Source organism: Monodelphis domestica, chromosome 3 (assembly GCF_027887165.1).
Source record: "Monodelphis domestica isolate mMonDom1 chromosome 3, mMonDom1.pri, whole genome shotgun sequence".
Classification (NCBI taxonomy): domain Eukaryota; kingdom Metazoa; phylum Chordata; class Mammalia; order Didelphimorphia; family Didelphidae; genus Monodelphis; species Monodelphis domestica.
Genome location: NC_077229.1, coordinates 21,184,762 through 21,199,045, shown reverse-complemented (window position 1 = coordinate 21,199,045; position 14,284 = coordinate 21,184,762). Strand labels below are relative to the sequence as shown.

At 40.3% G+C, this 14,284-nt stretch overlaps 1 protein-coding gene across 2 annotated transcripts in view; it reads right to left on the bottom strand.

The window, feature by feature from the left end:
* LOC100030876 (acyl-CoA dehydrogenase family member 11-like) overlaps window positions 1–14,284 on the bottom strand; it is a 50,953-nt gene that overhangs the window by 13,674 nt on the left and 22,995 nt on the right. For both annotated transcript variants that reach the window (XM_056821527.1, XM_056821526.1), the window contains exons 7-8: window positions 4,721–4,820; window positions 3,946–4,086 (exon numbers count right to left, since the gene is read on the bottom strand). In XM_056821527.1, coding sequence (XP_056677505.1) covers window positions 3,946–4,086; window positions 4,721–4,820 — 241 coding nt within the window. The remainder of the gene's footprint in view (window positions 1–3,945; window positions 4,087–4,720; window positions 4,821–14,284) is intronic.

Sequence of the window (14,284 nt, the reverse complement as noted above, 5' to 3'; positions counted from 1 at the left end):
ATTTTATTGTAAAACCCCAAACTACCCTTATCCAAAACTTTCCTGCATAAAATTCCTTAGATTAGATAAAGTAAGCATAGAATAGAGATAGAGTAATTGAGGGAAGTTTATTATTTTGGGGGGAGTTGTTAGAAATTAGATTGTTAGCTTGGTAAGTATAATAGTGACCTTGGGAAGGTCACAACATAAAATGGGGATGATTGTGGAAAGGAAAACTGTGAATCAAGCTTTTGTATTTCTGCCCACTGAGATGGAGCAGACATCAGTTGGAATGTGACAGGAGGGGGAATGACAGTTAAAGTGGGAGAAGAGGATTGTGAGAGAAATTGCTAACTGAAGGCTTTTGCCCTCTGAACTCAGTCAAGTGTGGAGCAAAGACCTGGAGCTCTAGATCCCAGCCTGTGGAAAAGTCTTGCCTCCATTTCCCGTACCCAGAAGAAAAAGAAGTTTCCTGTATGTTTGAGAGCATCCTTTAGAGGAAGAACAAACAACAACAGCTGCTGAGAAGGGGCTGGTCCCTTAACTTCGGGGGGTCACCCAGAATATCATTTTCATCCCTTGACCTTCCCAAGAAGGACCCTTGCCACTTGTTAAGGTAGGATAGAGACATTGGTTAGCTAAGAAGAAGATAGATAAGTTGAAGTAGAGCCATCTGGGCTCAGCTGAAGAAAAACTAAAAACCCAGTAGGGTCTCTTCTTCCCTTAAACCTATCCTCTTTCTTGATTTACTATAATGATTAAACTTCTCGAGAAATAGAAAATTGCAGTCAGATTCATATTGAAGGGAGAACAAAGAATGAGAGGCTGATGATTCAGCTAACCATTATCCTAGGCGAAACAACAAGAGCCAACAGTAACAGTATGCCAGACAAGGGGAACTCCTGGGGTTCAACTACTAGTCATACTGTGCTAAGTAATCTCCATTAGTCCTCAGAAGTTCTCTCAAGGACACTGGTCCTGTCATCATTAACCTAACCTTACCCAGGGGGTACCTCTCCTGTGGGATGAGTGTGAGGGAATTTTAAAGACAGCCTCTCAGCCACAGAGGGTATTCCTCCACTTTACCTCTCCAGCCCTCCTGAGTCTCTGTCCTTTCATCTCCTCCATTCCCTGTTACCAATTCTTCCTTATCCCCAGGACCTACCTCTTCAATCCTCCCCAATCCCTTCATTATCAGGAATATAGTGATCTAAGGCAGTTCCAAAGGAGTCACAATGAAAAATGCCACCAGCCTCTAGAGAAAGAATTGATGGAATCAGAATGCAGATTGAAGCATGCTTTTTTAACTTTATTTTCTTGTTTCTTGTTTTGATTTTTGTCTGTGTTTTCTTTCAGAACCTGAATAATATGGAAATACGTTTTGCACAATGGCACATGTATGACCTTTGTCAAACTGTCTACCTTCTGAAGGAGGGGTGAGGGGAGGGAGGGAGGGAAGGAATTTGGAACTTTAAATTTTAAAAGGTTATATTTAAATATATTTTACATATAATTGAAAAATAGAAAATATTTGAAAAATTAAAAAAGATGAGATTCACAATTGGAATATAGATCTACAAGGTTATGTCTTATTTAAGGGAAATTAGAGAAGCAAGTGTGAGGGTTTGGGGGAAGCTGAGCAGCATTGTATGCTCAAAAGAAGTACTTGGTGAGGAAACCTCAAGAGGGAAGAGTAAGATAGGGAGAACATTTGGCTATATGTCAACAAAGAGGGAAACGGGAGACAGATTATTTCAGAATACTTTACAGATCACCTAGACAGAAAGAGGAAATAGATGACTTTGGAAAACAGATCCCAAGCTTGGCCCAGATGTGGAATGGAGTATGAAAGGAGGGATTTAATAATCCAGGCATCTGGGGGCAGCTGGGTAGCTCAGTGAATTGAGAGCCAGGCCTAGAGATGGAAAGTCCTGGGTTCAAATTTGGCCTTAGACACTTCCCAGCTGTGTGACCCTGGGCAAGTCACTTAAATCCCATTGCCTAGTCCTTACCACTTTTCTGCCTTGGAACCAATACACAGTATTGATTCTAAGATGGAAGGTAGCAGTTTTAAAAAATAATAATCCAGGCATCTGTTGGAGCTCTCTCCAAAAAGCATAAAAATTAATTTTTTTTGGTTTACTTTAACAATAATTTTATTCTTCAAAAGGTGGGAGAAATTTATTTCACCAGCAAGGAAGGATGAGTTTTAGACCATATTTGGGAGATTGGGTTCAGTTCTCATGACCTATTTTATTTTAGTTTGTTATTTTAAAAAAATCTTAGTGTCTGTCTTAGAATCAATAAGTATCAGTTCCAAGGCAGAAGAGTGCTAAGAGCTAGACAATGGGCATTAAGTGACTTGCCGAACGTCACACAGCAAGCACTTGTCTGAGGCCAGATTTGAACCCAAGTTTTCCTGTCTCCAGGCCTAGTTGCCTGTCCACTGCCCCTCTTATGACCTATTTTAGGGAAGGACATTGATGAGCTACAGGCTGTCTAGGTGGCACACTGGGCCTGAAATCAAGAAGACTCAATTTTGTGAATTCAAATCTCACCTCAGGCACTTAGTAGCTGTGTGACTCTGGGAAAGTCACTAAACTCTGTTTGCCTCAGTTTCCTCTTCCATAAAATGAGCTGGAGAAGGAAATGGCAAATTGCTCCAGGATCTTTGCCAAGAAAATTTCAGTTGGGGCCATGAAGAGTCAGATGTGACTGAAACAACTGAACAACAAATCGAGCAGCTAGAAAGTAGCCAAAAGAGGCAATGAGGATGGGGAGGGGTCTCGAGTCCACGTCCAAGCCATATGGCTTTGGTTGAAGTTACATGGACTTGGAGAGAATTTGCTGGAGGGAAGGGATGGACAATGAGCTCTGTTCAACTGCTTCAAGGGTGTCATATGGACACTAGACTTGTTCTCTTGGGCCCTGTGGTGCCTTCTGAACCATCAGCTCCATCCTCCAGGACCAAGGAGATCCTGCCTCAGAGGTTCCTCCTTCTTTGGGGGGGTCCTCAGGAAAGGGGGTGTCTTCATTTGTCAGGGGACTGTTGATTGAGGGGATTGTTGGCTTGGTGCTGCTTGGACTGGGTGCTCTCTCAAATTGAGGTTCCCTGGGCAAGTCACCATCTTTTTGTATCTGCAAGTTTCTCTCATGGAGTCTGCTGGCCTCATAAGGTTCTTTAAGAGCAAATAGGCACCCTTTAGCTGTGAGGCAGCTTGGTGGTGTAGTGGTTAGAGTGCTGGACCTGGAGTCAAAATTCTAGTTCAAATCAGACCTTGACACTTGCTCTGTAACCCTGGGCAAGTTGCTTGACCACGTTCTGAATCAGTTTCCTCAACTGTAAAATGGATTTAATAATAGCACCTACCTGGGGCAGCTAGACCACACAATGGATAGAGAACCAGGCATGAAGATGGAAGGACCTGGGTTCAAATCTAGTATCAGACACTTCTTAGTTATGTGACACTGGGTAAGTCCCTTAGCCCCAACTGCCTAGCCCTCACCACTCTTCTGCTTTAGAATGACACTTAATATTGGTTTGACAACAGAACGTAAGGGGGCTTAAAATAGCCCCTGTCTCCCAGGGATGTTGTGAGGATCAAATGAGAACTTATTTATGAAGCATTCAGCACACTACCTGGCACACAGTAGATGCTTAATGAAGGTGTGTTCCTTTGGTATCTCCCCCCACTTTATATAGGGCTTTAGGGTTTATAAAACACATCCCCAGTTTGCAGATTAGGAGACTGAGGCTCAGTGACTTGGTCCATAGTCACATAGCTGTGTGGTAGAACCCAGCTCTTCCAGGGGCAAGGCCAATGCCCTCCGTGTCCCATTATATCACTCTGCTTCTGGACTGAGATGACAGGGGAGGATCATGAAGAACTACAGAGATGAGCCCAGGCCCTCAGCGGCAGCCCCAGAACCTGTCTGTCTCACCTCCTCTGTCTCCAGGGTTCTCACCTGCTTTCCAGTGTAAAGCTTGGCCACAGACGCCAGCAGTCGGAGGAGGTGAGAGTCTTGTGTGGTTGCCATATTGGTCTCTTCCAGGCCAAGTAACCTGACCAGCTCCATAACCAAGAGGAACCCGCCTCGAACCTGCACCTGTCAAGCCAGGAAGAAGGAAGGACTAGTGAGCCAGGAAGGGCCTGGGCTGGGGCAAGTGACGGCTGTCTCTGTGCATGATTAACTTCAACCCCAAAGGTGGCGGGGGGGGAGGATCAGCCATCAGCAAATGCTAATTTAAGGCTCATTCTCACCCTTCTTCTAGCCAGTTTGGCTCATCACCACCCTCTATCAGAGAAAATATCGAGCATCTCCTTTTAGCCCTAGAAGGGGCCTTATTGACACCTACTCTGACCCCATTTCCTCTTTTCAGAGCTGAAGAAACTGAGCTGGGAGAGACTGTGATTTTCCCCAGAATTCAATGGCTACTTGATGACAGAGCTGGGGTGACCACCCAGGATTCCCTTCTTCTCGGTCATCAAGATTGACACCCTATGGCTTGGATGGGCATGGGGAGAAGAGTATGAAGTATCTCTATCATTGCCTATAGCCTCAGCTGGACCCCAGGCCCAGGTTCATCATCTCTTCCTCTTTGGGAATGGGGGTGTCCTCTCTGTAGGAGGGCTCCTGAATGGTGGCTGGGTAAAGAGTGATTGGGGGTTGGGGATTCCTGGAATTGGTCCTGGTCATCCTAGCCTGAAGCCAGAGACAAATGGGCTTGGGGCTCTCTCACCTCCATCCGGGCCAGTGTCTGGGTGTGCAACGGGTGGTCTTTGATGAACTTTCCAAACACAAACCTCTGGGTGGCATAGTCTCGAGCCATGAAAACCATCCTGGGGATGAAGATATTATCAGGTTCCTGTGTATCTCTTACCTTATCCTAACCCCAATGTTTCCCATCATCCACTCTGGTGTCAAGGAAAAAATTAATGACACTCTTAGCTCAGCAGCCATAGATAATGCCATCTTACTATGGTCCAATCTGTTCCATCACAGAACTAGCTCCTGATGGTTGGTGAGAAAGTGTGTGAGGGTCTTCTTGAGTGGGTCAGTTTTTCAAGATGGTTCAGACAGTAAAAGGGTGGATGAGGGCTGGAAGGTCTGAGGTCTGTTTTCTTATTTATGATTAGGCTTTGTGAGCCTCCATCCAATCAGGAAAAAGGACATAGAGGGGTCCCAAGGAGCTCTCCTCCTTTCTGGATACAAGGCTCCAGAAGGAAACCATATAGGCAATGTTACATAACAAAAAGAATGTTGCAGACTTCTACTTCTGGCAGCCAAGATGACAGTGTAAGGAATGTTCCAAGTTTTCCCAAACTCACCTCCACACAACCCCTCCCCCAGCCCCCAAATGCCTCAAAAAATTTTTGGAGCAGCAGAACCAACAGAAAAAAGAGTGAAGTAGGATTTCAGGCAAAGAAAATAGGGACAGCAAACAGGACCCATCTTGCCCTGGTGCAAGTACAACTGTTGCTTACAACATCTGGGAGACTAGAAGCAGAGAAGCAGAATCCAGCTCAATCCAATGTTGTAGCTGGGGGGACTCCAAAATAGTCCTCTCCACCCCTGGGGTAGAACTGAGTTTCAACATATAGGCAAGGTCATGAAAAAAAGCTCTCCATTCCCCCCAACAATAAGCAAAAGAAAAGAGAAGAAAAGAAAAGAAACAAAGAAAAAGGCAGACTGGAGAAAACTATTTCAGCAACAGGGAAGACCAAAATGCAATCTCAGAAGAAAACAGCAATGCCAAAATGGAAATGTGTGAAATCTCAAATGCAAATGTAAAAGGATATCAAACCCAACACGAATTCCTGGAAGAGTTCTAAAAGAGGATCACAAAACAAATAGGAGAGATAGAAAAAAATTGGTTGAGAAAATGAAAGCTCTAAAAAGGAAAGTATAAAACCTCAAGCAAGAAAATGGCTCCCTAAAAATTAGAATTGAACAAATGGAAGCTAATGATGCTATGAGACAGCAGGAAACAATAAAACAAATTCAAAAGAATGAAAAAAAAAGAAGAAAATCTGAAATATTTCATTAAAAAAAAATAAACCAACATTAAAAATAGATCCAGGAGAGATCATAAGAATCATTGGACTGCCTAAAAATTATGATTAAAAAAGAATTTAGACACAATATTGTAAGACATATAATATTCCACAAACCAAAGGATCTAGGACTACAAATAAGAATCATCTGCCCAGTAAAATTGAATTTAGTAGTCCAGGAAGAAACACCCAGGGCCAAAAAGAACATTCTTTTTTTTCTTTTTCTTTTTTGAATTATTATTATTTTTTAATTTTTAAAAAATTTCCATAGTTACATGATTCATGTCTTATCCCTCCCCTCATCTCTCTCCCCTCCTGGAGTTGACAATTAATGCCACTGAGATATATATGTGTGTGTGTGTGTGTGTGTGTGTAAACATAAACAATCAAACCCATTTCCTTATTATTCACTTTTGTAAAAGAGCAATCCTTTAAAACCAAAACCCCAGGTTACATACCCATATGAAAAGAAAATTCTGTCTTCAGATTTGACACTCAAAAGAAAAGAAAAAATCAAGGGACTCAATAGGGTTAAACTAGTCATATTCCTACATGGAAAAGTGTTTAACTAGGATACTTATGACACAAGAGGTACTTGAGATATTTAAGGTAATTAAGGGAAATAATGGGGTTAAACTGATTACATTACTACATAAGGTGATAACTGACATACTTAAGATATTTATGATACTTAAAAATACTTAGGATACTTAAGGTACTGAAAATACTTAGGAACTTTTTCACTATGAAGACAGTGAATAGGAATATACATATACAGAGAGCAGGAGTAAGTTGAATATAATAGGATGATATTGAAAAAAAAACACAAAAATTCAGGGCATAAGAAATGGGAATTGACTGGGAAAACAGAAAAAAAAGAGAAAGTTAGAGGTAAGTTATCTCCCATGAAGAGATAAGTAAGAATCAAGACAGTAGAGGGGAAGATAGGGTTGGGTAGATGGTGGTGGCTGGTAATAGTTGAACCTTATTCTCATCAGACTTGGTGCAAAGTATGAATAGTATCCATACTCAGTTAGCTGTTGAAACCTATCTTACCCTATAGGGAAGTAAGAATGGGAGAGGTAATAAGAAAAGAGGGAGATAGACAAAAGAGAAGTTGAACTTGGGGAGGCAGTAGTAGAAACAAAAAACTTTGTGAACAAAGAAAAGCTGAAAGGAGAAGAAGGGAAGGGAAAAAGGGGGAAAATAATATGGAGAGAAACACAGTTATAATCATATTTTTGAACATGAATGGGATGAACTCACTCATAAAATGGAAGAGGATAGGAGAATGGATTATAAGCCTGAATTTCATAATATACTATCTACAAAAAACACATTTAAAACAGGGAGACACGTAGAGTAAAGGTAAAGGACTGGAGCAGAATCTATTATGATTCAGCTAAAGTTAAAAAAGCAGGAGTAGTGGAGGAAGCTAAGTGGCTCAATGGATTGAGAGCCAGAATTGAAATGGGAGGTCCTGGGTTAATATCTGGTCTCAGACACTTCTTAGCCATGTGACACTGGGAACTAATAGTAGTGATTTAAGATGGAAGGTAAGAGTTTCTTAAAAAAAACACAGGGGTAGCAATTATGATTTCAGATAAGTGTCAGGAAGGGTGCCAGAGAAGGGGTCAACTTATTAGAATCTTTACTAACTGGCAGCCTGAGTGGGAGTTGGAAAGTAGCCATTTTGAAAAATAGTAGCCCTCACTGGCCAAAAGTCTACAGAACACAAACTCACTCCAAAGGGGGTGGTGTTCTTAAAGGGGTAGATTTAAAGCCTTACTAGAAGCTTTTTTTTCTAACAAGTGGCAAAATGGATCTAAAGCTACTTGTAGTGATTGCATACCTGGTTATGCTGTCCCAAATGGCCAAATGGGGTTTTGGTTATATAACATAATTTACAATGCGCTTCCAAACTATCTATTGCCAATATTGAAATTATTGGACTACTGGGACTGTATTAAAGGGGAAGTGGGGCAATTGTGGTCATTCTTCCCTGTAGCTTATGGGACAGTCATCTCCCTGTGGCATCTTTTCACCTTCTTGAAAACCTTTCTACACAAGACCTTTGGCAAACACAGAACACAGATAAACAAAAGTTAGTACTGGCCTTACAGGAAATAGATAAACTGAAGGAAATGTATCAAGAATTAAAAGCAACCAAAACAGTTGCAAAGGACTCTGATCTAGAACAAATCAAGAACACACTATAGGCACAGACAAGCGAGACACAGGGGGTGCTGAGGGTTCAGAAAATATTTTACCCATCCAGGATCACACTATGCTACAGGAAGACTCAGGGATTTAAAAATCAATAAACTTTTCTCTGCTGCAGATTTGGAGGGATTAAAACACAGAATGCCCAAGTTCTATCTCAAGCTTTATAAATCAATAAAAGAGCTGAAAAAGGCAATTAGACTATATGATCCGAATTTTTCTGACATAGAACTTCTTCTGGGAGAACTTTTTACCCCAGAGGAGAAACAACAATTCATTAATAAGACCAGGGAAGATCCAAATTTGACAGACTGGCCATTGGAATATGCAGACCTGGAACTTTCTAACCCTCATAATTTGAGCTATTTAAGAAAAGCAAGGGAAGACCTCTTAGTGGGTATGAAAAGTTTCTCTGCACAGCCAATTTCTTGGGCCAAATTCAAAAGAATGCACCAAGAACTCACTGAACATCCTTCCCTATACCTAGATTGCCTTGTGGAAGCTGCTGAAACAATCTTGAGTTTCCCTGAACACAATGAACAGGTTATCCAACATGTCAGGATTCCTTAAGGGATGTACCCCTCCAATCAAACTTTATTTTAAGCACTTTTGTCCAAAATTTGAAACCATGAGCCTAGAGGATCTGCAAGAATCATCCATGTATCTTTTTTTATTCTAATTGGGAACAGCACTGTGAGAGAGATGAGCAAATAAAGGACCTGAAGCAACAATTAAAAGAGGCCAAAAAACACTATTAAACACAAAGAAATAGAGGAAGTAAAAAACCTGGCTACCCTCAAAACTTATAAACCACCTAGGGTACAATATCAGCAAGCCAGGCAATTCACCTCCAAATGGTACTTTGTTTGTGGAAAACTTGGGCACATTGTGAGATTTTGTAACTTGAAGGCTCAAATAGACCAGAAAAATATTTTTAAAAAATCTTATGGCAACAACAACAACAACAACACTAGAAACAATAGTGCAATCAATAATAACTCACAATATTGCAACAACACCTGTTCATTACACCAACAGGCACCGGATCTCAATACAATGCAGACCCTGATCCAGCAAGGGGCCAGACCTAAGTTTTCACAATTAGTCTCAGGGACTAGCAAGAATGTCACTTTATGAAGCCAGGAAAATGCATCAACATCAAAGGGAATAAAGAAAAGTTGCAGGGATAGTTATAGGACAAAGAAACCAAATGGACAATACTTAGTTACTGAAAATATATTTGAGAATAACATAGCACAGAGAAAAACTATAGAACAAATTGCAGAAGAAGAGGAATTGCAAAGAGATGTAATAGAAATAAAGAACAGGATCTTTGGAACACAAGAAAAACAGAACGGGGTACAAGAAAGCAATAAAGATAGCATGAATTACATTATAACACACATGGAGAACTTACTGACATGCAAAGATAAATGTGTAGAAGTTACAAGTGAATACTTGCAGAAGTCCTCAATACAGAGTAAAGATGATCTAAAATAAGAACAAAGTAATAACAATAAAAGAAACAAAATTACCTAGGTGTTCCATAAACTTTAAAGTGCAGAGTGCAGAAGAAAACCATGATAACACAGAGAACTTAGTTAAAGATGGTTCAGTAAGGTGGTACAAGAAGCAATTTCTAGCATCCAAACATGTAGACCTCCAAAACAATTGATGCTAGGAAATGTTATTGCAAAGGGGAATTCAATTGACAAAGGAAGAACATCAAACCTCAACCTGCAGTCAAGGAATTCCATCCTAAAGCATCCATAGGGATACTAGCAAGCAACATCATTACACCACTAACATTAAAACCACAAAGCCAGGATTGTAACACTGCAATGCAACCTGGAATTGAAGTAATCCCTGAATGTTTAGAGCAGCATGACATAGGAAATCTTAAAAACCAACATAAAAAAGCAGGAGAACGGAATGAATGGGACTTTGGAAACACAGCCATAAACACACAAAACAGCTTCATGTTTACCCAAGAACCACAAATTCCTTTACACCTTGTAAATATGTCAGACTGGAATGGGATGCATAGTCTATCATGTATTCCCAACACACCTCACATTGAAGAGAATTCAGAGATGCAAGTTTCTCAAGAGAATACACTATCTATAGCTACATGTACATCATCAGCAAATACCCCTGCAACAATAACTGAACAAAGCATGCACAAAGAAGGAAAATCATTAACTGAACATGAACTGACATCAAGCATAGCAATAGGGACAGAGAATACTCTGCACAGTTAATAATCTCAAATGACACTCAATCAAACTGTGGCAATATGGAGATACTAAAGGAAAACAAGACATGTTCATGGCAACAACAAAGAGTATCTCAGAGAAAATCAGCAAATGCAAAAGGAAACACACTTGCAAGCAGAAACCAAGGTTTCAGAACAAGGAGAGACCAATTTGGATATAGAATGGGACTTGGGGAAACTAAATATTCAAGCTCTGATGGCACCTGTGCTTCAAAGTAACAAAAGCCCAGTGCCATATGTATGGATTAAAGTGGCTGAACAACATTACAAAGCTTAATTGACACCAGTGCCACCCAGTCTGTCCTCAAGTCATTCCCAGAGGACAGCACTATAGTAGGGTCAGTCCAGATAAAAGGGGCAACAGGGAAAGGTCAAAGAGTCCCTAAATTTAAATCCAAAATAGTCAAACTGGGGACTTCCAGGTAAACATGGCAGAAGTCTAGACGCAGGACTCTTCCTCTCCTCAGCACCTATGGATATAGACTACCTCAAAAGACCAAACAACCCAAAATAATACGAATGAAGAGACTCTACAGTAGGGTGCAGCATTGAAGGTATGTGGGATTTGGGCATTTCCACACTATAAGGGGGTGAAAAAGCTCCCACCAAAATGCAAGCTTATCTACCCTCCCCCACCCCACCTAAGGAGCCAGAGTCAGAGCCAGCGAGCAACAGAATCAGTGAGTAAGTGAGGGTCACCTCTAGGTCCTTGGAATCTGACTAAGACCACCAAAGATCTACCTCTGAGAGAAGCTAGACCTGAAACCCCAGCAGGCTGAAGAGCACAGACCATGAGTGCTTGCCAGAAGATAGCATAGAGAAGGGTAGCAAACAGCAGAAACTGCAGAGATTCGAGAGCTTGCCTCAGGCAAAAGCATTGCTCCTTAACTCCATACACAGAGAGCCTGCCCATCTCACTCAGATTTCTAACTAAAAAGGGAAGGAAAAACCTCCACAGTTATGGCAAATAATGCCCAGGAACAACAACCTCCCTCCACCAAGAAAAACAAGAAGAAGGGGTTGACCCTGGAAAATTTTTGTGGAGTAAAAACCTAGGCTACAGAGGAAATAGAAGAGGAAATTCAAATAAATGCACCAAAATCTTCCAAAAAAAAAAAAAAGGAAATTGTCCACCAGCTCTTGAAGAATTTAAATTGGAGCTTATCAAAAAGATGGAAGCCTTCTGGCAAGAAAAGTGGGAAATAATTCAAAGAGAAAATAACAGTTTAAAGGACAAGAACTCCAAATTGGAGAAATAGCTGGAAGCCACAAAAAGCAGGATAGACCAAACTGACAAGGAAAACCAGTCTTTAAAATCCAGAATTAGGCAATTGGAAGACAACGATCTTGCAAAACTGTGAGAATTAATAAAGCAAGGTCAAAAGACTAACAAAATAGAAGAAAGAATAAAATATCTCACTGTGAAGATGACAGATCAGGAAAACAGATCAAGGAGAGACAATTTGAGAATCATTGGTCTACCTGAAAAGCCAGAAATAAACAGAAATCTTGACATCATACTACAAAATGGTCAAATTGGGACCTTTGACATTAGACCATACATTCCTATTGATGCCAAGTTGTCCCTTGAACCTGATTGGCTGAGATATTTTTGTGTAAAATAAGGGCAACCATACAGTGTGACCAGACAGGAAAGATTTACCTACATCTTCCCCAACAGTCTCTGAAACACTACCCATTGCTTTTCTTTGGGCAATTGGATAAAGAGCCAGATGACAAAGCCATATTTGAAATTCTAAAAGACATTCCAGAAGGGGTTTGGGCAAGACATTCCAATGATGTGGGAATCTTAAAATCAGCTACTCCTGTTAAGATTGAGGTCAAAGATGGTACTCCACCATGAATTCCTCAATCCAAATTAAGCAAGGAAGCCATGGAAGGAATAACCCCAATCATTGAGAGCCTCCTGGAGAAGGGAATATTAACACCAATAATCTCTGAATATAACACCCCTATTATGCAAAAGCTAAATCCTCAAGGCAAAGCAACTTGGTGATTTGTGCAAGATATAAGGTCAGTAAATAATTTTGTAAAAAAGACCCACACAGTAACACCAAGTCCAAGCAGCATAATATCTGAAATACCAAGCAATGCAAAATGGTTCTCGGTCATCCATCTTTCAGATGCCTATTTTATCATCTCTGTCCACAAGGACAGCCAGAAAATATCCACCTTCACCTGGCAAGGGAATCAGATCTCCTGGACATGTCTTGCACAGGGAGTTTTGGAATCGGCTTTGATCTTTTGCCAATTGCTAAAAAGAGATTTAGAAACTATCAAGTTCAAACACAGCAAACTAATCCACTATGTGGATGATATACTTCTTGCTTCTCCATCTGCAAAAGTCTGTCTCCAGGATTCAAAGGCTCTCCCAATTGACCTCTACAAAAGAGGGCATAAAGTGTCAAAAAGCAAACTACAGTGGGTAATTCCAAAGGTAGAATACCTGAGATTCATCTTGGAAAATAGTATAAGGAAAATTTCCAAGAAGAGAATAGCTGACATCCAAAACTTAAGTGTACCAAAGTCAAAGAAACAGCTAAGAGCATTTATAGGTGTCACAGGTTTTTGTAGACAGTGGATTGCCAATTATAGTCAAATTTTAAAATGCCTTTCTGACTTGACCAGGAATGAAGTCTCATAACCCTTGAAACTCACCAAGGAACATCTCAATGCATTGTCACACCTAACGCAGGCTATAATATCAGCTTCTGTCCTAGGAATCTCAGACTATAGCAAAGAATTCCATTTGTTTGTCCAAGAAGCTAAAGGGATAGCTTCAGGAGTTTTAGTGTAGACTCTAGGACAAAACTTGAGACCAATAGCTTACTACAGCTTACAGCTTGATATGGTGGCTAGGGGCATGATCCATTGCCTCCAATCTATAGCTTCTGTAGCCTTGATGGTGCAGCAACCAAGAGATCTTGTGTTGGGATGCAAGCTGAATTTGTACTCAGCACACCAAATAGAGAGCATACTGAAGAAGAATCTCCAAACTTTCACTTCAACTAGATTGGCTCAGTATGAGATTGTATTGCTCAGCAATGAGAATCTCATGTTGCTACTCAAGCTCTTGTTGCAAAATTCCATCTTTCCCCTTTGAGCCCTTACTTACACAAGGCAAAAGTAGAAGGAAGGAAATTATATCTAGGTAAAAGTTACCACAGACAATAAAATAATATCAATTTATTAAACCTATGTGTACCAAATGGCATAGCATCCAAATTCCCAAAGAAGAATATTAACCTTCCCCTCTCAGAATCAGACAAATCAAACCAAAAAATAAACAAACAAAAAAAGAAACTAAGGCGGTGAATAGACTTTTAGAAAAACTAGATTTGATGAGCCTCTAGAGAAAACTGAATGGGAATAGAAAGGAATATACCCTTTTCTTGGTAGTATAAGCACCTTCACAAAAAATTATCATATAGCAGAACATAAAGGCCTCATAATCAAATGCAGAAAAGCAGGAATGTTAAATGTATCACTTTCATGCCATAACACTATAAAATTACATTCAACAAAGGGCTTCTGAAAAAAATGAAAAATTAGTTGAAAACTAACCTTATCCTAAAGAATAAATAGATCAAAGAACAATTCATTATCAATAAGGAGACAACGTACTAAAGTTTTTAGAATACATCCAAAGCAGCACTTAGGAGAAAATTGTATCTCTAAATAACTTACATCAGTAAAATGGAGAAAGAATAGATCAATACATTGTACATAA